Source organism: Canis aureus, chromosome 15 (assembly GCF_053574225.1).
Source record: "Canis aureus isolate CA01 chromosome 15, VMU_Caureus_v.1.0, whole genome shotgun sequence".
In the NCBI taxonomy this organism is placed as follows: domain Eukaryota; kingdom Metazoa; phylum Chordata; class Mammalia; order Carnivora; family Canidae; genus Canis; species Canis aureus.
Genome location: NC_135625.1, coordinates 59,262,013 through 59,287,221, shown reverse-complemented (window position 1 = coordinate 59,287,221; position 25,209 = coordinate 59,262,013). Strand labels below are relative to the sequence as shown.

The window sequence follows — 25,209 nt, the reverse complement described above, 5'->3', positions numbered from 1 at the left end:
GGGTCACCTAATACAGTTGGTTTTAGTAGGATTGCAGCCCAGTGAGAATTGAGGAAGAATCTGTTTCTATCATGAACAATATTTATAAAAAGATAAGTAATGAACAAAGTCCTGATACTCTAATTCTGTATCTGAATCTTGATTGTATTCCTGAGTGATTCCACAATTCCCCCATCCCCCTAATTGTGGCAAGGCTGAACACCAGAACTCCTTGGCCCCAGCCAAACTTGAGTGGCCAGAATGAGCTTGGCGGAGAGGGGGAATAGATTCTCTTTCCCAACCTTGCTTTGAAGTAGAGTGAAAGTATTCTGTAGGACCCAAGCCATTGGCCAGAACTGAGACAAATTGCTGAATCCATTCATTCAATGGTGACTAAAATATTGATTTTTCCCTTTCTTTTTCTTGTAGGTATGGCCTCACATGTGCAAGTCTTCTCCCCTCACACCCTTCAATCAAGTGCCTTCTGTAGTGTGAAGAAACTGAAAGTAGAGCCGAGTTCCACCTGGGACATGACTGGGTACGGCTCCCACAGCAAAGTGTATAGCCAGAGCAAGAACGTACCACCTTCTCAGCCAGCCACCACAACCGTCAGCACCTCCTTGCCGATCCCAAACCCAAGCCTACCTTACGAGCAGACCATCATCTTCCCAGGAAGCACCGGGCACATAGTTGTAACATCAGCAAGTAGCACTTCTGTCACTGGGCAAGTCCTCGGCGGACCACATAACCTAATGCGTCGAAGCACTGTGAGCCTTCTTGATACCTACCAAAAATGTGGACTCAAGCGTAAGAGTGAGGAGATTGAGAACACAAGCAGCGTGCAGATCATTGAAGAGCATCCACCCATGATTCAGAATAATGCAAGTGGGGCCACCGTAGCCACTGCCACCACATCGACTGCCACCTCCAAAAACAGTGGCTCTAACAGCGAAGGTGATTACCAGCTGGTTCAGCATGAGGTGCTGTGCTCCATGACCAACACTTACGAAGTTTTAGAATTCCTGGGCCGAGGGACGTTTGGGCAAGTGGTCAAGTGCTGGAAACGGGGCACCAACGAAATCGTGGCCATCAAGATCCTGAAGAACCACCCGTCATATGCCCGGCAAGGTCAGATCGAGGTGAGCATCCTGGCCCGCTTGAGCACGGAGAGCGCCGACGACTACAACTTTGTCCGCGCCTATGAATGCTTCCAGCACAAGAACCACACGTGCTTGGTCTTTGAGATGTTGGAGCAGAACCTCTATGACTTTCTGAAGCAGAACAAGTTTAGCCCCTTGCCCCTCAAATACATTCGCCCAGTCCTCCAGCAGGTAGCCACAGCCCTGATGAAACTGAAGAGCCTAGGTCTCATCCATGCCGACCTCAAACCAGAAAACATCATGCTGGTAGATCCTTCCCGACAGCCCTACAGAGTAAAGGTCATCGACTTCGGTTCGGCCAGTCATGTGTCCAAGGCTGTGTGTTCCACCTACCTGCAGTCCAGATACTACAGGTAAGAGCGCTTGCTCAGGGACAGGAGATGCCGAGGGCCCACTGGCGCTGCGTGGTGGTTGCTGGGGGGTGGGGGGATGTGAATGACACTTCTCCAGGATTGCCCTCAAGGCATCATCATTTAGTCAGACAATTAGGACATGTATATGGAAATGATGGTTAGAAGCCATGTAAGAAGGAAGCCAGTGTGCTCCTTGGCATAGATGTTCAGAGTCCAAAGGGATGCCTAGAGGCCAGGGTGCAGGGCTTGGCAGGGGGGGTTAGGTCCCCCGACACATAGGGAGGATCCAGACCTGGGCAGGCTGGGCCAGAGGGGCATGCATTACTGAAATCACTGCTGTAGGAACACCCAAGACTCTCATGGAAGACAAGGAGGACACCTGCCCCCCGTTAGGCCACAGCAGGGAATCTGTGGGTAGTGGCTGATAGGATTGAAAGAGTAGCTTGGAGCAGGGTGTCGGGGGGATCTTAAATATCACACTAAGGGGTTGCAACCATGGAGCACGCACTGAGGTGCCAGAACAGGTAGCAGGGTGAAAGTGATGCTGGGAAGATGGCTTTTATGTCCCTGGGGAGGCAGGAGGGCGAGCAGAGGCCCAGAGGCCAGTCAGCCCCCGCCTGCAGTAGAGAGCTCCCGATTTGGATTTGGTCAGGACAGAGGGAGGCCTGTGGCCGCCCAGGCAGGGAGTGCAAAACTTACGCTCCTCACTCACTCAGCAAGAACTCCAGCATGTGCTGGGCACCAGCATGCGGCACAACAGCCCCGGCCAGGCCCTCACCATCCTGGAGTCTCCAGTGGACTGGTTCCCCATCTCGGCTGTGCGTCGGATGGGGGATGGGGTGGGGTGAGGGATGGTGTTGAAAACTAACCTGGCTTGGGTCCTAATCCCCACAAACTGAATCAGCCCTTCTGGGTGTGGGGTCCTGCATGGGTGCTTTCTAACAGCTTTTCTGGGGATCCCAGTGCGCAGCTGGGGTTGGGAGCAGCAGCTCTGTGGGGACCCAGATGAGAGAACACTGGCTTTAGAGTCCGAGAGACCCAAGGCTGGCCTGAATCCCCACACTCAGTAAGCTGTGTGGTGTAGCCTTGTTGCCTTGTTTCTCTGTGCCTTCACTTCCTCACCCATAAGCTGGGGAAGTCCGGTCACCAGCCTCAGGGTTGCTGGGACAGTGGACCGCAGTGACGTGGCCGGAGTGCTTTCCTCACTGGCCAGCTCGTGGTCAGTGCGTGAGGAGTGGAGAGAAATGGGAAGCAGAAGAGTCTGTTCTGGGGAGACATTGATGGGCTGTGCTTGAGGGGATGTCGAGCAGTCCAGTGATTGTGGAGGTTAGCAGGAAACATCCTAAAACTCCCGTGAGAAGATAGCACTGGCACGCATTTAAGAGATTGCCACATAGCCATAAAACCAGAGTCCCAAGACTCGTGTGCCTGAGCCCCTGTGCCCTGACACTCTGATCGTAGGTGTGCTTTCTCCACCCTTCCCTCTAGGCCACAGAGAAACGCTGCAAAATGGGCTACGTCACGTGGGCCCAGCTGACTGGTCACCTGTCCCCATAGCTGACCCCTTTACCCATCCTCAGCCTGTGAGTCTCGGTGGATAACCTCACGCCCCCTTTCCTGAGAGATCTGAGCCACAGGTCGTGTCCCCCCATCCACGGGGACCCTGCTGTGGCTCTGTGCTGCCTCCCCTCTCAACCCCTACCCCTGCCATCTCCTGAGCTGCAGTGACCCTTCTAGGCTCTACTCCCATCCTTCCCCAGTGTTCCTTTCCCACTTTGTCCACCAGCCGCACCATCACCCCACCCCAGCTGAGGAGGAGCCTCTGCCGGCCTCTGCTTCCCAGCCTCCCTGCCTCCCTGCCAGCTCCAGGAGGGAAGGCTCTACTGCTCACCGTTGCTGTCTGTCTCTCAGCTCTGGAAGCACATGGAGAGGGAAGCCAGGAGCCCGGTGCTGTGGCCACAGTGGGGTTGGGGGGAAGGCTTGGACATTGCAGGAGAGGTCCCTGTGTGAACCCTGGGGGAAGGGTTGAAGGAGGAGGATGTGCAGGGGTGAGACAGCCGGCACATGTTCTCTTTAGAAAGTGCCTTTCTTTGAAAGGTAGCTCTGGGCTGCAGCAGCACGGGACATCTTTGTGGGTCACCGGCCCGGCTGCAGAGTAGCTGGTGCTCTGGCTTTTATTACTCAGTTACCCTCGGTTGCCATTTAGCAAACAGATACCAGTTTTATTCATCTCTACTAGAAACTAAGCATGGCAACTTGTAAAGAGACTTTCAAAAACTCTTTAAAAGGCAATGCACACTGAGGGCAAAACTTGATGTAAGTTGACTTTGGGAGTCTTTCTGTCCTCGCATCCTCATCTTGTGCCCCAGTGATACTTCCCACCCTTCTCCCCCCAGATGGTCTCTGCCCCTGTGCCTGGGACCCAGCCTTAGGGAGTCCGGTGGGTGTGGAAGGCTTGTTTGCAGATGGTCTCAGGGCACTCCTTAGCTCTCCTCTCCCTGTCTTCTACCTCTGGCCCCTGTACCCCCATTTCCCTCAAAGACCCTCCCTTTGGGTATGATGTCACCTCCTTCTTTAGATGACTGTTGCCGGGATCCCTGGGTGGCGCAGCGGTTTGGCGCCTGCCTTTGGCCCAGGGCGCGATCCTGGAGACCCGGGATCGAATCCCACGTCGGGCTCCCAGTGCATGGAGCCTGCTTCTCCCTCTGCCTGTGTCTCTGTCTCTCTCTCTCTGTGTGTGACTATCATAAAAAAAAAAAAAAAAAAAAAAGTTTAGATGACTGTTGCCTAAAATTCCGGGCAGGCTAACCTCTTCCTCCTCGTGGTCACCTTGGCCAAAAAAAAGAGTGTCCTTTGGATCCCTATGATGGGCCTCCATGCCCAGCTCTGGTCTCAAGGACATGGTCAACATGAACGCCACATTCTGTACCCTCCCCAGGCCTCATCTGAACCCCGGAGCAGTGTGCTACCATAGCAAGCAAGACAGGTGCTTGAGGACGGTCATTAGCTCTGTCTGTGCCAGTCCTAGCTGTCTCTGAGGGACAGCCAACTCCAGAACATGTTTATCATGTTGATTTTCCCAATTGCTTTGCCTCATATGCGGGCAGGGGACAGGACAGGAGAAAACCCTCCAACTGTCCATCGTTTATCTGAGAAGGAAGACATTTTTCAGCCACAACTTGAGACACTGTGCCTGTGTTTGAGCTGCCTGGGGTAGGGAAGTGAACACTCTGTGGATCTAGCTTTCCATGGGGCCTGGCGTCCCCAGGGACCCCCTATATCTGTACTGGATGCATCATCCACTGAGGCCTCTCACATTCAAAGGGGAGGAAACTTACATGTCCCTCATTGTAAGTGGGACAGTATTAAATGTCTTACCATGCTCTCTTCCCCAACAAGTGACATGGAAACGGTATGACAGAGAAACGTTCCTGTCCTTGATCTGAGGTACGTGGGAAAAAAGGTGGTGTCACAGGGAGGGAACTCCAGCATTTGGTTGGCCAAGATTGGGGGCATATGCCTATAGACGCAAGCCTGTGTTTTTCAGGAAACAGAGGCTCCTTTTTTTAGTTTTTTACATATGATGCATGAGTATCCTCTTCCTACTTGACCTTCCAATCTGAAGGTCTTTTATGTAGTTAACAGCCAAATCGTGCCATTTCTCAAACTGTATCGTGCATGAGAATCACCAGGAGGGCTTGTTAAGAACACATTTCCACCAAGATCTTGCCCCAGACCCACCAAATCAGAATTTCCAGAAGAGTGCCCCCAGAGAAAGTCTCCACCCTGTGTGTGTACACGTGCACACGCCCACAGAGTTCAACGCAAGGAACTGGAAGTGAGCTTGTGCAGGTGGTCTTAGGCCCTTTCTGAGAAACACTGCTGGGGAGAAAGAGATTTCCTTAATGGTGTCACCTTTCACGTGCTCACACCCCCAGAAATGGAGTTGTAGGTAATCCTTGGTACTCCCGTTACCTCACCTTGGAAGTCCCTGCCATTTCCCTACGTGAGTCTACACTGATGCCAGTTTTTGTGGGGTTTTCTGTTGGTTTTTTTTTCTTTCTTTCTGTTTCGGTGGAGGGACAGCAAGCAATAAATTGATGTGGGGGGTATTTCCACTATTGGCGTGACCAGGAAACTAAAAACAAGACCAAATATCAAGCTCTACTCTCCGAGAAAACAAACAAAAAGACACACCATTCAGGCAAAGGATAGTCAGTGATTAAAATGTGTAGATTTTCTTGTTTCTGCTCTGGACTGTTCAAAATACCCTATCTAGACTTAATTTAGAACACTTAAGACCATTACTGAGACCTCAAAAAAATGGGTATAAGATTTAGAACATCATAAATGTCCACTAGTCTCCATCTTCAGAATACTCTAACCTATTTTTGTCTGATTCTTTTGGTTGCAGAGATTATTTTCAGATTGGATACATGGTTGCTCGAGGGAGAGTGGAGATCTGTTTTAATCCAATTCATTAGTCATTCACTGGGGTCTACTGTGTGTCCTGTGGTAGATGTGCTATTCACTGGCACCTACTGTGTGTCCTGTGGTAGATCTGCTAATGGGAAGGAAGTAAAGGAAGATCTCTAATCTTGAGTTTATGGTCTCTCTGAAGTGATCGAGGACACAAACAAATCCCCTAGAGTATAATTCTCATGCTATGATATTGCAAATGTTTGATCACTCTGTAGATATTCATTGAGCCTGTAGGGGACAAATCATGAGAAAAACCAGTTAGAGAAATTCAAAGTCAATGAAAAGACTTTGCCAGAGGGTTAATAGGGAAGATTTATTGAAGGAATCTTGAGGTGGGTCTTACAGGCAGTGAGAGACAGTGGTGAGGGAGCCTGGGAGCCCCCAGGATTGACACAAATAAGGGAAGATGGTGATATCTGGAAAGAGTTGAAGTCTTGGGTCAGAAAGTAAGGGTTAGGGGAGTGAGGTCTAATAGGGGAGAATATTAATATAGGTGTTGGCTTGGATCTAACAAGAGTAATTAAATGAAGTTAAGGATGTTAAGGAAGTTTAAGCAAATGGAATGGGAAAAAAAAACAAGTTGGGGGAACCTAGAGGCTAGGAGACAATAGTAGTTCAGGAATAAAAGGCAGAGGCCTTGGATTATAATGCCCATCCCAACAGTATAAATGTGAACACTTTCAGTGCTTTGAACTTTCCAGGTACTGTGACTGCGTAATTGGCCCAGAGGGGATAGTTTTCTGTGTTTGTTTTGCTCTCTTTTTTTTATTGACTTTGCTTTCTCTAAAGCACAATTCGGAAGCTCTGATCTCTTTGGAACCTGGTGTCAAATTCCACCCCTGCTACTGAGTGATAGGTTCCAGAGGGGGAGTCGGGAGGCTCCACCCCAGTGCTCCCCCTGTGTGTCCCCAGCTGACTGTGTTCCACTGAGTCATTGGTGAACGTCAGAGTGAGCCATCCACACTCCTGCATCTGGACCCCATTATGACCAAGGCCTGTGTTGGGACATATGGTTGGTCAGAGTTGATGGTTTGCCCTGTGGTCACGGGACTGTTTTTTCTCCTATGGGTTTAGCTTGGCCTCCTCAGCCCAAACTGGGAGCCCTCCATAATCTCCTCCCTATCAGTTGGGGACAAGGGGCATGGCACATGCCAAAATGCCATACTCTCACTTCAGAAAAGGGACACAGCTTCATAAAGCCATAAACATCAGTAGTTTCAAAAATTGTGTAACTTGTGCAGATAATAAAGTATAAAGGGAAGGGTGCCTGACTAGAAGATAGGTTTGATTGAAAAAAAGAACCCTGTAAGCAATCGCATTGCAGGCGTTAGCTTTTTCAATTAATTTACTTTTATTGCTAGCTGATAATAACAGGAAAAGGCTCTAGTTTACACTTTGAGGATATTCGGTGAAATATTCAACCCACTGACAATCTCATCCACCCAGGGAGACGGTGATAAACATGTGAAAACTTTTCGGTTGCAGCTTTGCTTTTCCGAGAAGTAACCAGTAAGTCATCTGGCTGTTAGATTATCTTCAGTTTCCCTTTACTTGTCTCTAGGACCTTGAACTGTAAGGTGAAATAATTTGAAATTAAAATTTTCTTTAGCGAGAAGCTAGAGTGGGAAGCTTTGCATGTACTTGAGTATATCTGCCCAGGTGCCCCCTTCCCTCCTGCACACACATGCATGCTCACACCCATATGCAAGTACTCACACTCACAAACACAGTAGCACAGCATAAGCCCATGTATGGCATACGCAGATGTGAGTGTCCACCACAGCATCACATGGAGGGAGACATACAGACATGCAGCAGACATGCGTGTACATGCAAGGACACACACACACCTTCCATTCAGAGACACGGAAGTAACCTGCACCCTCACAAACCATGTGAGCACACCTGAGCAACCTCACAGAAGCTGTCTCCATGCCCCAGAAAGTTGGCCCAGTTTCCTGCCTTGCAGCAAGGATACCTGCTATACGTCCAGGACACTGGGCAGTGCGCCCAAGGTATAAACCAGTTGTTTCCAAAGTGTAATCCAAGGATCCTCCTACTACAGAACCACGCAGGTACTTCTCAAAAATGCAGAGTCCTTGGTTGCAAAACAAATCTAATGAGGCTCTCTGGCAGTGGGGCCAGGTGCCATGCATTTAAACAAACTCTACGGCTACCTCTGCTATTAAAACTACTGAGGTACGATTGGCATACAGAAGGCTGTAGTGTAGGTAATGTGTGCAACTTGATGGGTTTGAAGATAAGTATATACCATGAAACTATCACTACAGTCTATGCCATAAACCGATCCAGCAACTCCACAAGTTTCTCCCCCCCCTTTTTATCCAACATCATTATCATCATCATCATGATTTTATCCTTTTAGAACTGTGGCTCTAGATGGTGGGGCTTGCAGAATCTGTCACCTTTCCGCCCCTTGGCAGGTGTACCATGTTCCCTGTCGAGATGGGAGAAGCAGAGCCTCCAGTGACACCTGGCTTTGAACCATGGATCATTCACCTGAGTGGCTGACAACCCCTCTCTGGGGCACAGTTGGTACATTGCTTGCAGTCAGACCCCTTTATGCCCCAGCAGTGGTGACAGTGAAGATCCCAAAATAGTTGGTAAGATAGGAGAGGGTGTGTGTGTTGGTGAACTGGGAAGCAGGTGGTTAGGAAGAGGTGGGCTGCTTGGGTGGGGGGAGATAGCAGATGAGCAGCAGAGATGACAACGTATGTCACTCTTTGGGTGATTTCCAGTAGACATAGCACTTACTGCCGGGTGGCAACCAGGCTCTCCCTGTAGCCACAGCTGGGTTTGGAGCTATAATCCCCATTTATGCATCGAACAAGTAATTTTTTGAATTCCGAAGATGTGCCAGACACTGTGCTTTGTGCTGAGGTTTGAAGAAATGAGTAGGAGTGCCTTCAACTATGCAGTTCTGCCCCCAAATCTGTAATGGAATGAGCTGTCCTAGGGGAGTCAGTGGTTGGGTGTGCCAGGCTCTGCTGTCCTTGCCCGCCCAGTGTAGACATCTCTCATTAAACCAAGAGGGGAGAGGGTACAATATAAGCCTGGAGTCTCCTTTCTCCTTTCACCTTCAGCCCTTTGGGCTGCTGGCTGATCTTAAAGCTAGATGGAGGGTCGGGGCTCTTGGTCTTGGGTATTGGCCTGTGACCCTCATTCCCAGGCAGAGACAGAGATGGTGGCTTTGTGGTAATGAAAGTCTTAGGTTGGGGATCCCCAAAGCCAAGATAGAGACAGAGCTTGGGTACAGAGAGTCCTTTCCGGAGAAGATCTCAGAAAACAGGAGCAAGGGAATGGGGAAGTGATACCATAATTAGGGGGCTGCCCCGTTCTACCTCCAAGGAGCCCACTGAAGGCCTTTGGGATTGGGCCCCAGAGGGTAAGAGGCTGGGGCTCTGGTCCCCGAGAGGTTGAGGTCTGTGAACCTTTGTGCGGGCCAAGCTGGTGTGAGGACTGGGTGGGCTAGGGCAGACTGAGAGGAGGCTGAAGCAGAAAAGCAAGGTGACGTGGTACATGACGGCGGCTGAAATCAGAGGGAACGCAATACACGCCCTGGGAGGGCCCAAGGTGTGTGCTGCAGCACTCTGCCCAGACCTCCGGGTCCTCCCCACCAATTACATGTGACCTGTTTTTAAATGGAAAGAGAATAAAAGGGAATACCTTTTCAAGCAAATTTAAGGAATATATAGGCCAAGAATTCAGAGTTGAACTCTAAACTTTGGTTGCTTGGAAGTTGAAGATCTGATAAAAGCTAATTTTTTTTTAAACTAAAATTAATGAATCTTGCCAGCACCCCACCCATTTGTAGCTAGTGAAGTGCCAGCTGGAGATGGAAGATGGGTTGGGCTCTGGAAAAGAATATCCGGGGGCCGGGGCTTGAGGACCTTGACATGGGAGCTTGTCAGAAGCAGGGGAGGGAGGTGGCAGGAGCTGCTTCTCCCTGTGTTCTGCACTCACGGGCAGTAGGTGTGCTGGCACCATTCCCTATGGCTCCTTTGTTGAATGAGTGAATGGCACCAGTGTCCCCGTGTGTCTTAGCCCAGCTCACACTGCCACACGGCAGATGCCCTCATTTGCCCGATTTCTTGCGGTCTTTCACTGGTCACTTAAAACCCGGGCCCCTGGCATCCGGGAGCTCCGAACCCTGGACCATACGGGACCCCAGTAGCAGCCCCCTGGGAGTGTATACATCTCACCAGAAACATTCATTCCCATCTTGCCTTTCCACCTGTGAGATTTCAATTTAAAACCTGAAGACAGCTGACTCGGCTTTTAACAGATTAGTTCCCTGAAATCAGCCAACATCTGTCATGTCCCATTATACCTTTGCAGAAAATTAGAAGTGACTCCCCTAGCATGGAGCAGGGGCTGAGCACAGCACGATCCGACTGGAGAGCCTTGAGGGTGTGAAGATGGTGCCATCCTCTGGGCCTCTAACCTCTTATCAGCCTCTCCATCTGGGGGACTTTACACCCATGCTAGACAGGACTCCCTTAACTTAGTCATCCTACCTGTGAGCTCGTGAACAAAGATTTCCTGCGGAAAACGGGGCTGCTCGTACACTGCTCCACATGTGCTCAGCACATGCGAAGCTCTCAGTAAATGTTAGCGGCTAATATTTTTACTGCTACTACTGTTATCATTGTCATTATTCTTCTCATCATTACCATATGTGGCAACAGGCCTGGCTTTGAATTCCAGCTCTGATACATTATAGCTGTGTGACTTTAGGCAAGTTTCCATGCCTCTCTGAGCCTCATTCTCTTCTCCAATAAGGGAAGAATCACAATGGCTGCAGAAGCTGTTATGGAGACTCGATGAGGGAGCAGTCTGTGTCTGACGCACCTGTGTGTACCTTGCCACCCGGCCTGGGGCGCTTCTCATGACCATCATGCTTTCCCCCTTGGGCTCCCTTCACAACGTGCGTCAGGTGTAGCATCTGTTTCATTTGGTCAGTGTGTCTCTAGTGAGCAGCATCCCCAGTATTCCCAAGCTTCCTGGGATCACGCACAATTTCTTTTTCATCTCTGTAGATGTGGAGGCCAAGCACATGCTTTACTTTCAGTCGGTGCCAAATTGAAGGAGGGCCTGCGTGCTGGAGCATGGTTGGTGGGTTTCCTCCAGTGTCAGGAAGGGTCAGTATCCAACTCAACAGTGAAGGGGTCAGCATTTGAGGAGAGGAGTGACATCTCCCCCTCTGAGTTGGGAAGGACAGGTGACAGAACTGTTTTGGCTTGGCAAGAAAGGCGGGGGCACTGTTCCTGACTTGAGGGCACGGGCTGTTGCCATCCTGCTGCTGCCACTGGTGAACATGAGAACAGCCCTAAGGTCCTGCACTCTTCAGGCTGGACACAGAAGCCCCAGAGTGGGGAACGGCACGCTGGAAGCCTCATAAAGTTAGATTGCATCTGACACCTGCTGTGACTTCCTGCATCCTACTCCCCATCTCTGCCCACACCACGAGGGTCAGGGAGCCAAGAATGGAGTGATGTTGAGAGACTGTTCAGAGACCCCCTGCAGGTGTGTGTGTATGTGTGTGTATTGGTATGTATGTACATGTGTTGGATGTAAGTAGTTTTGGTGTGAGTGTTGGATTTGTGAGTGTATGTTGGTGTGTGTTGAATGTGTGTCTAATGTGTGTGCGTTGGATGTGTGTGTGTGTTGAATGTGTGTTTGGTATTGTGAGTACTGGTATCGGTGTTGGTGTGTTGGTATGTATAACTGTATTGTATGTGTCTTACATATGTGTGCGTGGTGTGCTTGTGTGTGGATACTGGATGTGTGAGTGTGTTGCTGTGGGTTTATTGTGTATTGAGTGTGTTTGGTGTATGTATTATATGAGTATTGGTGTGGTGTATGTTGGTGTGGATATGTGTTACTATGAGTGGGGATGTGTATGTGTGTTAGATGTGTGAGCTTGTGTTGGTAGTGGGTATATGTGGGTATTGGATATGTGAGTGTGTTGGTGTGGGTGTTGGGTGTATGAGTATGTTGGTGTGGGTGTGTGTTGTATTGGTGTGGGTATGTGTTGGCCTGTATGAGTATGTGTTGTGTGTGTTGGATGTGTGTGTGTATTGGTGTGTGTGTGTGTGTTCGATGTTTTGGAGTGTGTGCATTGGATATATGAGTATTGATGTGGGTATATATTGGTACAGGTGTGTGTTGGCATGTATGAGTGTGTGTTGGGTGTGTTGGATATGTGAGTGTGTGTTGGGTATGTGTGTGTGTTGGATGTGTGAGTATTGGCATGAGTGTGTGTTGATGTGGGTATGTGTTGGCCTGTATGAGTGTGTGTTGGGTGTCCCTATGTTGGATATGTGAGTGTGTGTGTTGGATGTGTATTGGCATGTGTGTTGGTAGAGGTGCGTGGGGGGTGTGTGCTCAGTGGCAGCAGATAGACTGGTCCGTGGGATCCCCCATATGTGGCGCCCCTTCTGGTCCTGTTTCTTGTGACTGGGGACGTGTACTCTTTAGTCTCACACAACTTCATTTATGTAAACGTGGACCGTAAAATAAAAGTTCTGTGGCCAGAACACCAGGGACGTTGTTCGTCCTCCATTGACCTCCAGTGAAGGAGTTCTAGCTCTCTTTTTTGTCAATTAGAACTTCTATTGGCAAATAAAAATGCACCAAGTAGTGACCCCCTAGAATATAAATAGACTTGGCTCTGAGCTCAGATGTCCTCTCTTGTGGAAGTGGACTATCCACGCTGAACAGCAGCAGGATGGTCTCGAGGCGATGGGAGAGCTCTGTGTCCTGCTCGTGGCAGTGGAGCCGCAAATCCACATGAGGACTAAGAACTCAGGCTACTTACATCAAAAAATTAAATTAAAATGTTAGAAATAAAACCTTTAAATCTGTTTACCCTTCAAGACCTCTTAAGGAAATTGTTGATGCCATTAAACCCTTAAACCTTATCTTGCCTGGTTTTTCTTCCTGTTTTTGTTGTGTTGTGTTGTGTTGGGGCAAAAGAGATAAATTTGTTCATCCTGTCACAGGATGGCCAGCAGGGTAACAGTCATTTCTGGCAATGGCCGGATGGGGGAACCCATGGAAACAGCTCCGGGGAATAAACAGCTGCCGGGGCCGGAAGCACTTCTATCAGGCTGTCTCTTTATTCTGTGCATTGCTTCGTGTATAGGTCATAGACTTGTCCTCTAAAACTTCAGGACAGTGACCGCCAGGAACAGAGAAGTGACACACTGTTCCTTCTGAAGTGTCAAGAGTCCAGAAAGAAGATTAAGTCTCTGTGGAGAGCGGTCATCCAGCTTTATTATGCCTACAGGGTCCTGCCTTTGGCTGTTCCATTATTGTGGCCACGACCAGCACACCCATGTGTGAACCAACCTGATTGTCCCCAAACCAGCTTTTCCGTGTGGTGGGCCTCCCGTTGTGAGGAGATGTTCATGCTTATTACAGGGTAGTAGCTGGTTTTGCAAGGATTTTCTTGTGTCCCCCACAGAGAGGGCGTGCCTGCATGCCATCTTGGATGCAGAGGGTTGTCTCGCCTGTGTCTGAGTGTCAGACCTTGGAGAGGGGCCCCTGTCCCCAGCAGTCATCCCAGGCATGACAAGGCCAGTTCTGGCAGCAGGACCCAGGTCATGCACCCCAATAACTGGGCCATGGCCCAAGGCCACATGCTGGGCACAGAGCCACGTTCCTTCTTCTCCCTCCCCACTGACAAGAGCTTTTCACTTGCTCCTTTGGAAGAAACGAGAGGGTCACCAGCATGTGAACATCGTGTCACTGTGTCCTCTGCAACTCTGGGCGGCCAGTTTAAGACACAGGTCTTCTGCTGTGGCTCTCCTGGCAGTGAGAGGTCCGCTGGTTTGCAGATTTGAGCTCGCGGCCGCACTGCCCCTGTTTGCCTCGTCCCTGTTACACTGCTCAGGCTGCTCTCTCTGCATTAGGTCCAAGGAGCAATGGGCTAGCCTTCCTTGCTCTTGAACATTCTCTTTTAAGATGCTCCCCACATCTCCTTCCGTAATTCCCTGCCCTTCTTCCATTCCCTGCTCTGGCTCCCACGTCCCGGGTCCTAACCTGGAATTCAAAGCCCTGAGTCCCAGGGCCCCAACCCTCCCCTCACCCCATGTGGCCTCAGTGTCTGCCAGGCACCTACACTGCCACCTTTGCTTAGACTTTTCCCCTGCCCTCCACGCTACCCGGAGCCCCAAGCCCAGCCCTTGTGAAACTGCCGTGACCGGAAGTGATCTCTCCCCTCCTCAAAACATTTGGATTTAGTGTAATCTGCCTTGTTAGTCATCCGTCCATCTGATCTTCAAGGAAATTGTACACTTCCTGGGGCTAGGGTCTGGCTCTTCAACCCCGTGGAAGAATCAGGGCTGATGTTATCAACTGGTTTTATGGTGAGCTAACACCACTAGCCACCTCTGGCTCAATCTAGGGAGATGACAGGGGGATAGACCTGGGTCCCAGCATCCCACCAAATGCAGAACACAGGGTGAGTCTCTTAGCCATTTCCTCGGCTTCTGGATCCCATGATGTTCTGTGAAGGCGTTGGAACCCATGAAGGTCTCTGTATGTGTGCGGTACTGTGTCGAAGCTTCACACAGCTCCCCTGAGGCTTGTGTGTGTAGGTTATTAATTCTGATGTTCCTGGCTCTTCCTTTTTCTTCTCTTCCCTCTATGTGTGTTCTCCCAAGCTAATCCAAGTGGACATACCAGCAGTGATGGAAGTCTTAGATACCATGTAGGGCGAGAGCGGGGGGAGGACACAGCTAAGCAAGAGCCCAGCTTTCTGAGTGTTGTCCATTGATTGCTTTTCTGTCCTGTGCCAGAGCTGCCCCTATAAGAAACGTCTCCATGGGTGACTCTCAACTTGGGGCCATGCAGATCCAAACAAGGTTTCTGCTGGTGCTAACCAGCTGTGAGATTGAAGATAGATTTTCTTTGAGAAATGGGCCATTTAAAGTTTTTTTTCCCCAACTTTTCATGTTTATATTCCGTGTCATGGTTCAAATGGAAAGGCACCCATTTTCATCTCATTGCTTTTCTTTATAAGCTCCATTCAGCAAGTAATATGGAACACGGACTGCGTGCAAAATACAGTGGACACCAAGGGGACACTGCGCTTGGATCTGGGGAGGGTGCTGTGGCATCCTTGGAAAGAACATCTCTTCTGAGCATACACATTTAAATGACAGCCTCAGAAATGGAAGGCACCAAAGAAATTAGCCCAAGGGCCAAGTGGACCAGACTCTCTCTGGGACGGGAAAGTGACAATCTGTATTTGCCCAGGCCTATGGGTATGATGGTCATTCATGTTTTGAGTATTCCAGGAATGTGGCTTTGTGTGACCATTATCCTAACTCTGAAGGTGGTTCAGACAGCATGAGCATCCTTGTCTCACCGTGGGGTCAGTGCCTTGTCTGGGGCCACACGTGTGTTGGTGACCAACCCACAAGTGCAGCCTATGTCCCACTCCATCCAGATAATTCCCCACTGAGGACCTCCAAGCTTGCATCTGGAACGCCGAGGGATGCAGAGGGACAGCCTCTAGCTGCTGTAGGCAGGCCGGGGCTTCTGGGTAGGCTGAGAAATGCTCTTACTGTGAGCAGTCTCCTGTCTATCGTCCTGCCCTCCCCACCCTCCTACAGACAGGCGTCCCGTCCTCTAGAGAGTGCCGAGGAGCCACAATTCCTTGTCATGTTGGGAGTCCCTAGCAGAATGTGCGCTCTGCGTGGACACTGTGGATTTACATACCGCTTGGTGTTCTTTGTTGCTCCCTCCCTGTCCTAGTGGTAGTGAAACGTGGTGTCCTTGACCCTGGACAGGACGATGTCCGCACCCACTGTGAAATGAACACGCTCAGGTCAGAGGCCAGATGGCACGGGCACACAGCCACCACGCACATGCGCACCCGATCTGCCAGGGCATGCCACACATCTGCGCATTACCCCACAGTGGACACGGGCATCGGGTCAGCCTTGGCCCCAAGAGCCTACCCTAAATCTGAGGACAGGATGAGTGCGGCTAACCATGATGCTAAAGTTCAGGCCCTGCAGGCTCCTGCACTGGGAGGGACCACCCTGCACAGGACAGAGGGACCGGCACTTCCCCACTCGGGGCCCGCCCTGCCCGCTGACAGCAGGGTGTGCTGAGCCTCACACCCCCTGCTTTCCCATAAAACTTCTCCCTGCACCAGATCTGACTTCTCGCTATGGAAGGCAGACACATACGGCTTAAGCGTGGTCGTGTTCTCCAGGTACCAAAGAGGAAGCAGGAGAGACTGTACATATTCACGTTATCCCTCTTTCCATCTAGCAGGCAAGACTCACCACCCTTAAATACTTTCAATTTTGCCTGCACAGCATGTAAATTGCTGGGTTTGTTTTGCCACGGAAATTGAACATTTCTAACGAAACATGACAACACTATCTTTCCTAGCAGGTAGGAGGGGAGCGCTTCTGCAGGAGATGTGCTCCCCACCGCCCTTGGGAAATGAGATGGTGCCCGGCGCTGGTGAAGGGAAGTGGAGGACTCCCAGCTCTCCGGTGTCTCCTAAACAGGCTGCTGGCCACTCCAGCTACCTTGCCTTAACGGACTGGACGCCCCCGTCCATGAGACAGGCCATTGGAGCAGATCGAGGAGGGCTGTGGTGCTGAGTGCTACGTGCAGTTATTGTTTTTCTTATTAATTATAACCGTCCTTCAAGGACTTAGGCTTCATTTCCCTATTCACCTTTCCCTGGCCACTCCGCTCTCCATGCATCTCTCCCTCGTCTGTTGTAAATTCTCTCTGCATTTAAAATCCGTATGTTATGCCTTCTTGCATTTGAGAGAACTTTTGGACTTACATTTGTTTTATAATTTGTCCTGGGTGTTAGTCTTGGGCAACCAGCTAGACTGTAAATGTCCTGGGTGTCCGTTCTGGTGATTAACATATTCTCCATACTTGATCGGGGGAGTTGAGGATTAGAGATTTCACAAGGCCGGTTAAAGGAAAGCTGTTCTATAAATCCCCTAAGCCTTTCATGAGCTGCAAAGGTCAGCAGTAATGAAAATCATTTCAGGAATTTTTTTTTTAATAATTTAGGTGTGTTTAAAAGAGCTTTTTCAGGAACCTTCATACCTTGCTAGTGGGAATGCAAAACAGTGCAGCCACTGTGGAAAACAACTTGGTGCTTCCTCAGAAAAGTAGAATTTCTATACAGTCCCCACAATTCCACTTCCTAGGTCTGCACCTGAGAGGATTGAAAGCAGGGACTCAAACAAATAACTTATATGTTATGTTCGTAGCAGCATTATTCAATAGACAAAAGGTGGAAACAGCCCAGTTATCCATCAGTGGGCGTATGTAGGAACAAAATGTCCATCTAGGGACACCTGGTGGCTCAGTGGTTGAGTGTCTGCCTTCGGCTCAGGGCGTGGTCCTGGAGTCCTGGGATCGAGTCCCACATCGGGCTCCTTGTGGGGAACCTGCTTCTCCCTCTGCCTGTGTCTTTGCCTCTCTCTCTGTGTCTCTCATGAATAAATAAATAAATAAAATCTTTAAAAAAAAAAAAGCCCATCTATACAACGGAGTATCATTCAGCCATAAAAAGGAGTACAGTTGACCATTTGAACAATGTGGAGTTAGAGGCACTGACCACCCCCTCAGTCAAATCCACATATAACTTTCAGCTCCCCCCCAAAACTAAACTACCAAAAGCCTACTGTTGGGGCACCTGGGTGGCTCAGCCAGTTAAGCATCCTACTCCTGATTTGTTGGCTCAGCTCTTGATCTCAGAGATCAAGCCCTAGGTCGGGCTTCATGCTGGGTATGGAGTCTGCTTGGGACTCCTTCTCTTTCCCTCTGCCCCCTGTCCCAAAGCCCACTGTTGACCGAAGCCTTGCCAATAATATAAACAGTCAACACGTTTTGTATGGTACATGTATTATGTACTATATTCTCATGGTAAAGTAAACTAGAGAAAAGAAAATGTCATTAAGCAAATCATAAAAAAGAGAAAATACATGTATAGTGCTACACTTTATAAAAAAACAAAAACAAAAAAAATCCACACGTAAATGGAGCCATACAGTTCAAACCTGTGTTGTTCAAGCCTGGGCTGTACTAATACATGCTACATGTGGACAAACTTCCAAACTGGGCCGAAGAAGCCAGACACAACACATGTTGTTGATTCCCTTTATATGAAATGTCCAGAACAGATGAATTTATGCAGACAGAATGCAGATTGCTGGTTGCCAGGGCCTGAGGGATGAGGGGGAACCACTGCTGGTGGAGAAGGGGTTTTACTTCTGAGCGGTAGGAATGTTCCAGAACTAGAGAGAGGTGATGGTTGCCTCGTGTTGTGAGGTTACTAGATGCCACCGAATGGCTTGCTGTAAAATGGTTCATTTTATGTTCTGTGGATTTCACTTCAATAAGTTAAATATTTAAAAAGAAGAAAGAACTTTTGTAGGCTGAGGATTTGGAATAGGATGGGATTTTACTGTGAACCGAGATTGAAGCCCTTTTGGATTTATTTGTACATTGGACCTAGAATTGTTTAAAAAAAAAAAATGCCAGCTAGAATAAGAGTGGTTTTGAGAGCTGTATTCGTGCACCAGCTATAGGAATGGATTGAAAAACCCTTACAAAAGCAGAATTTTGAGGATGATTTATACTTCTCTGGTGCTAGACTGAAACACTAGAGTAAATTGGGGGTTTCTTTTTTCATTGTCTTGGGAAGAAAAGAAACAGCTTTATCCTAGCTGTCTTTGTGGCCTCCAGGCACCCTGGCGTATGAAAGTGGAGGTTAGTGGTGCCCTGATGAACGCGAGATTACCTGAAGGCCGGGCGCCATCTGCACAGTGAGCCAGGAATTCCCAGCGTCTCTGTGTGTGTGTGTGTGTGTGTGTGTCCTTTTCTCTCCCTCTCCCTCTGTCCATTTCTCTCTCTCTCTCTCTCTCTCTCTCTGACTCTCATTCTCCCTCTGTCTTCTAAAGAGAACTAATCCTGGTCTGGGGAAAAAAAAGACCTTTGTTTATGATATTTTAGTATTCCCAAAGTATACGGTAGAGCTGATTTTAGAGTTGGCAACCCTGAAATAAAGCTCCAGTCCTGCCCCTTCCTGACTCTGCGTTCGTGGGCAGGTTACAAAGCCATCCTGTGCCTAAGCTCTGTAGGTCCCTATGCTAGGGAGACTGACGCCCTCGTACGGACGTGAGGACCAAGTGAAGCACCCACGCAGGGCCTATGGAAGCACCCGGAAAGCATAGCCTCTGAAGCAGGTGTCACCTGTGGAGTGCTGACTCCAGGGGGTCCCTTCAGTCTGGTGTCTGGTCCCCGGTGTCACATACTTCCTTTGCCCTGCCACGTTGGGAAGGTGCAGAGTACCTGGGTCTTGTTGGGTCTCTCATCAGCTGTCTTCCCCGGCCGATAAAGACTCCGGCCTTTCCACCTTCCCCAGCCCTGGGTTCCACAGAGATAGTGCTATTTTATTCTCCTGGGCCTTTAGATGAGAAAGAAATTGGCGTATTACCACATGTGGATCTGCATATTGTGTTCTTTCTCTGCTGCTATCGAGAAAACCAACCAAAGTTCAACAAACGTGACATTGTCAGTGGCTTCCCGGGCACCGTCTCCTTGCCTCAGCTGTTACTCTGCAGTACGCTGTCCCCTTCTGGCCGGTTCGCCCACGTCTTAACCAGTCACACGTCCACCCTTCTCCAGATCTTGATTTGTTGTTCCTTCTCCTTCCCCCTTCATCGGGAGGCAGTTCCTGGACACCCACTGTAGCAGGGCGGCGCGCTGTAATGAGCACGAGGAGGCCCTTTCCCTCGAGGACAGTGAGAAATCACTGTGATCACAGAAAAGCTCTATTAAGGGGGCTAAGATTTCATTAAACTCTGTTTCAGTAGCCATTTTTCCCCCAGTCTCGCTTCCCCATAATTTTGGGTAATTTGTCCAAAACATCTTTCACAGGGTGTATTTTGTGTCTATTTGTAAATCTCCCGTCCCTAAGTTTTTCTCTGGAGTGTGTGTGCCTTCTCTTCCTGGAAATCTGTACTGGTTGTACCAAACAGCTCCACTTTATTCTGGTGCCTCGCCTTCCTCTGGCCTCCTGGAAAACTTTTTTAATGTCCCCCAGCTCAGATATATCCCTTTCTGTTTCATGGATACAGAACTTCCCTCCCTTGTGGCACAGATGTCACGTAATTGGGTTGGCATTATCAGCGCCATCGCACGGGTAGGTGGCCCCGGGAGGTGGTGTGGAGAATCCCCAGAGGCCGCCCAGCCAGCCGGCGATGAAAGGTAGCCCTGGACCTCTCAGTGGTCGTGCACTTATATTTAGGCCTTTCTCTCCGATTTGGGGCTGCCCACTGTGCTGGTCACTTTGATGACAAGGACTGCTGTTCACTGGAAACCAGGCTACAAGCAGCCTCCTCCTTAATGACCGAACACATGTGGCTGCTGGCAGTGGGAGACAGTATGAATATTAATAAACTATATTTCACTTTTATTGCTTTTTTATTAGGTTTTCATGGAGATGGTGTTTGTGAGTGAAGTCCAGGCGCTGAGCTAGAGACAGGCGTTTTGTTTTCTTGACAAAATGGCGAACCCCGCAGCCAGAGGCAAGAGTGTGCTAGGAGCAGCCAGGTAGGAGAAATGCCGGTCACATGGCAGGCCATATAGAAAGGGAGGAGCCTGTGAATTTTTATACTGTAACTGTCGTCTGAGGCAGATAAGTACCACCGTTCAGCGGGTCTGCAGGGGATTTCTCACGTGGCTCCAGCTGCTCCCCTCCCCATAAGTGACTCTGACACCCGCCTCCCCTGGGGTTGTCATGGGAGTGTCCCCTCCACTGGACCCCACGGCCCTCATCCAACCACCCTCCCTCTGCTCACCTGACACCTTTCTGCCAAACCAGAGCAGTCACAACATCCCCCATCTCTCACGGCCTACCATCCATCTCTATTCTTGTGTGACCATGGCTGCGCTGGCCAGCAGGGAATGAGAGACCTGTCCCGACCCCTGAATCCAGGCTGGTGGCCCTTCGAGACCCAGGTAGAGCAGGACAGCGTTCCGGTGTGGCTCCAGAGACAGGAGGTGGTCCTGTGCTGGGACAAGAGCCATCCCTCGGCACGTGCCTTCAATCTTGCCCTGCAGGAGGACGCTCTCCAGAGCTCTGACCTGTGGCTGGGATGTGTCACTGTCAGGCCACATCATCTTTGTGGTGGAGATGGGGATATTCCTCCTTGGGCCGGGTGACATACCTTGAGTCTGGGTCAGCTTGTGAGTGCGTGTCTCTCAAGCGGGGACCATGACTGGGAGAGCTACGGGGGACAGTTGAGTGAACATACTTATTTCGTGAGTCAGGAAGATCAGATGCATTTCTGCTAACTTGAAATCAAATAGTCTGCTTCACCCAAAGTGCTGAGTAATGGAGAACACTTAGGTTTAACCGTTCTTGATTACTTATTGAATGGGGGGCTGGGAAGTATGTTCCTGCTTTTTCCATTGCAGACTCCATCTCCATTTAGAATTAATTACTCCCTAGAAAGACTGTACCCTTTGTGCACACAGAAGTTGCTTGTTTTTAGAATCGAGTTATTACGCCTTGCATGTCTTTAACTTGCAGCACCATTTATTGAGTGCCTACTGCATGCTGAATACTGTATTTTAATACTCTGATGAATGCAGGTATTTTTGGAAATGTTCACACAAGTCACAGGATTGGAGAGTAAAGAATGTCCAATGTGTATATGTTTTCCAAGTGATTGAAACCCATTTCAACACCATACTTAAAATGGTCTCACTTTTCTAGACAGAAATCTAAGCAAAAGACACCATAGCACCCATTGCCTTCTGATACAGAGTAGAGGACGAAGAGAGAACGGCACTGACATTTAGCAATCACCTGCTAAAGGCCACAGGCCTACATTTAATCCTCGTGACAATCATTGTCAGCCCCACTTAGTAGATGGAAAATTGAATCTCAAGAAACCAATTGCCAAGTGGCACAAGGCTAGTAGTAAGTAGCTGCTGGGATTTGAACCAGATGTGTCTGATTCCCACATACATGCTCCTTCTACCAAGGGGCTTTCTCTCTCCCATTGAGCCTTTTCCTAATCCCGCAGGGTTATCATTATGATGAGTGTGATAGATGTGCTCATCTATAGAGATGCACTTCGGCATTCTATTTAGATATTTAATTCTCTTTGCTCCAAAGTTAAAAGGCTCTTGTTATCTCTGTTCAGTGAATTCTTAAAATAATAACTAGAGCTGCCGTTTATTAAGTGCCTATTATGTGCCAGGAACTTTATATATATATGCACATCATCTCTATTCTACATGACTCTTGCAGCTAAATATTTTGCCTGTTTCATCAATGGGGAGACAGACTCAGAGAAGTTAACGAAATTGCCCACGATCACATAACCACTAAGTGATAGAGCTGGGTCTTTCTGCCTCCAGACCTGTCATGTTTTCCCAGAGCAGTCGGTCTCTGGTCTTCTCAGGCCTTAGCCGCCTCTGCTCACTGCTGTCAGTATGCCAACCCCTTACCCCCCTCCCAATGTGATGTTCTAACCTGCTCATGACTGCAGAACAAGTCACCAAACTTGTTAGAGGTAATGAAAAAATAGTGCATAAGAGCCAGAGGATTTGGATCCTAGCTTCAGGCTGGACCTGTGACCTTGAACAAGTCATTAACTCCTGGAAGTTTTAGAAGTGTAAACCCCTAGTCCCTGCTTCCCTGCCTAGGCATTTACCGCACATGTAGGAGCATTTCTGTATGCTTCATCCACATAATGTGTGTAGGCTGAATTGTGTTTAGTACATATGCACACAGCTTTCTTTTCTGATGCATATAGATGCTATTTTGATTAATATATTGAAAAACATTCTGTGGGTGCCACAGCTTTTTTGGCATTTTATATTTTCTGTTGGAACAAAATAAAAGTACAGTTGTTATCATGTGGCTTTGACTGCCCCCCCACACACACCCCTGATTTTAGAGATGAGGATGGGCTTCCACTTGATATCCAGGGTTGTAGTCCCCACCACAGAGAGAGCACCTGCCCTGCACACTGTAATAGGATTGCTGTGCATGTCCAGGATGTGGCAACACCATGCAGGGGGCACAGAGCCAGATCCATGGCTCCGCCCTCTCAGAGTGGTGTTTGTATGAAGCAGGCTTCTGGAGGAGGCCTCTCCATGGCCATCGTGCATGAGCTTTGTGCATGGACTTTAGGATACCTGTTTGTGGTACTCAAAGGCCTTTTGGAGTTTACTTCCAGGTTCTGGTTTATGTTCTTATAGTTGTTGATGCCAAATAAATGAGCTCCAACCATTACTAAATTTATATATAATCTCTACTAAAAAGAGACTACTGTGTCAGATACTTTGTAGTTAGAAATTATACCAGATTGGTCAGTTCTCTGAATACTGGTTTACTGAAACTTTGAAAACAACAACAGAGGCACCTGGGTGGCTCAGTGGGTTGAGTCATGATCTTGGGGTCGTGAGATCGAGCCCTGTGTTGGGCTCTGTGCTCAGCAAGGAGTAGGCTTGGGATTCTTTCGTACTTTGCCCCTCCCTCTGTATGCATGAATGCTCACTCTCTCTAATAAATAAACTCTTCAAAAAATAAATAATTAAAAGAATCAGGGTGCCTGGGTGGCTCAGTGGTTGAGCGCCTGCCTTTAGCTCAGGTCATGTTCCCGGGGTCCCAGGATCGAGTCCCACATCGGGCTCCCTGCAGGGAGCCTGCTTCTCCCTTTGCCTATGCCTCTGCCTCTCTCTGTGTGTCTCTCATGAGTAAATAAATGTTTAAAATCTTAAAAAAAAAAATTAAAAGACAACTGTCTATATGTACAATGCATGTTGGTGCATTAAAATCCATTCACCTTTCATAAATTTTATTTGGGAAGATAGGAATTTTTTCCCCTTTTTATACGAGCTGGGTGTGATAGATTCAATAGCTTCCCTGAAAGGAGAAATAAGTGTATCTCATAGTACATTTCCATTCCAAAAAATATCTGGGTTCGTTTCATTAAGACACAGTTTTTAATTCATTATTTGTTTTTAATACCTAATTTGATACTTTACAGAGTACAATCATGTCTACTACTTCATTTAATCATCAGAGCCCACTCCATTTCATCCCCACTTACACGTGTGGAAACTGAGAAGCTGCTTTGCTGCAGGACACAGAGCCAGGTGGGAGTCACGCCAGCCCGGCCCCAGCCCCAGCCAGCTCTCCTGACACCGGGCTTCCAGTTTAGTCCAGTTCCTCATGCATACATTGTGTTCCATACAGAAGTGCCAGGTCCGAGTTCAAATGATTCTAAACAACATAATACTGGTACGGAGGAAAAAAAACACAAAACCTCAGAAGAGCAAGCCTCAATGACATCGTCTCTCTCCTGTGCAGCCTTATTGTATAAAAAGAGAACATGAATTCATTGGCCTCCCCTCCACAGGCATGGATGCTGAAGTTTATTAACTAGAATGGTAAAGGGCTCGTCTGAGTCTGAATTACCAGCAACTGCCACATTATTGGATGCTGGGTTTGTCAGCAACAGTGCCAGGTGTTTGCACAATAGAAACTATCGGACTATAGGGACGTGCAAGCCAGGCTCTGCAGCTAACCACATATGTAGCCAGTCCAGGGCTGGGATAACAAGGAGGGGAGCTTTCCTTTTGTCTCAGGAGGACGGTTCTCACAGAACCCCAGCATCAGGGCACCAAAGCCATCTTGACAGTGACCTAATCCCCCCACCTCCTTCAAGCCGATCCTGTTCGACACCCTTATGTGGAACACATACTAGGTCTAAGCCCTTGGCCAGGTGCTAAGGAAAAGGCCAGGTCCTCAGCAAAAGCGGACCAAAGGCCTGTGAGACAGACTGGCCAGATTCAGACACCTGACTGGTAGGGGGCCTGCTGTGTGCCCCTCCCCTGTCCATTGGGCAGGACCAGCTCCAGGACTTTGGCCCAGTTCCCTGACTCCCTGTCTAGTGCTCATGACACCAAACATAGGCAGATGTGCTCTACAAGGGGACCACGGGCTGGTGTGGGCTGACGTGGTCTCTGTTCCTTCATGCCAGCTAACAGGTGCTCTGCAGTGCTCCAGAGGAACTTGCCCTGCCGTCCCTTTAAAATCTATCGTCTCTGCTGCTCCCTGTTTTTTTTTTTTTTTTTTAAATTTTTTTAAATTTATTTTATGATAGTCACACAGAGAGAGAGAGAGGCAGAGA

At 48.9% G+C, this 25,209-nt stretch overlaps 1 protein-coding gene across 14 annotated transcripts in view; it reads left to right on the top strand.

Moving 5' to 3' along the window:
* The window catches only part of HIPK2 (homeodomain interacting protein kinase 2), a 193,608-nt gene that overhangs the window by 57,337 nt on the left and 111,062 nt on the right, over positions 1-25,209 (top strand). For all 14 annotated transcript variants that reach the window (XR_013353325.1, XM_077850122.1, XM_077850125.1 and 11 more), the window contains one exon: positions 409-1,492. Coding sequence is in view for 13 of the 14 variants with exons in the window: in XM_077850122.1 (XP_077706248.1) it covers positions 409-1,492 (1,084 nt within the window). In the remaining variant the exon portion in view is untranslated. The remainder of the gene's footprint in view (positions 1-408; positions 1,493-25,209) is intronic.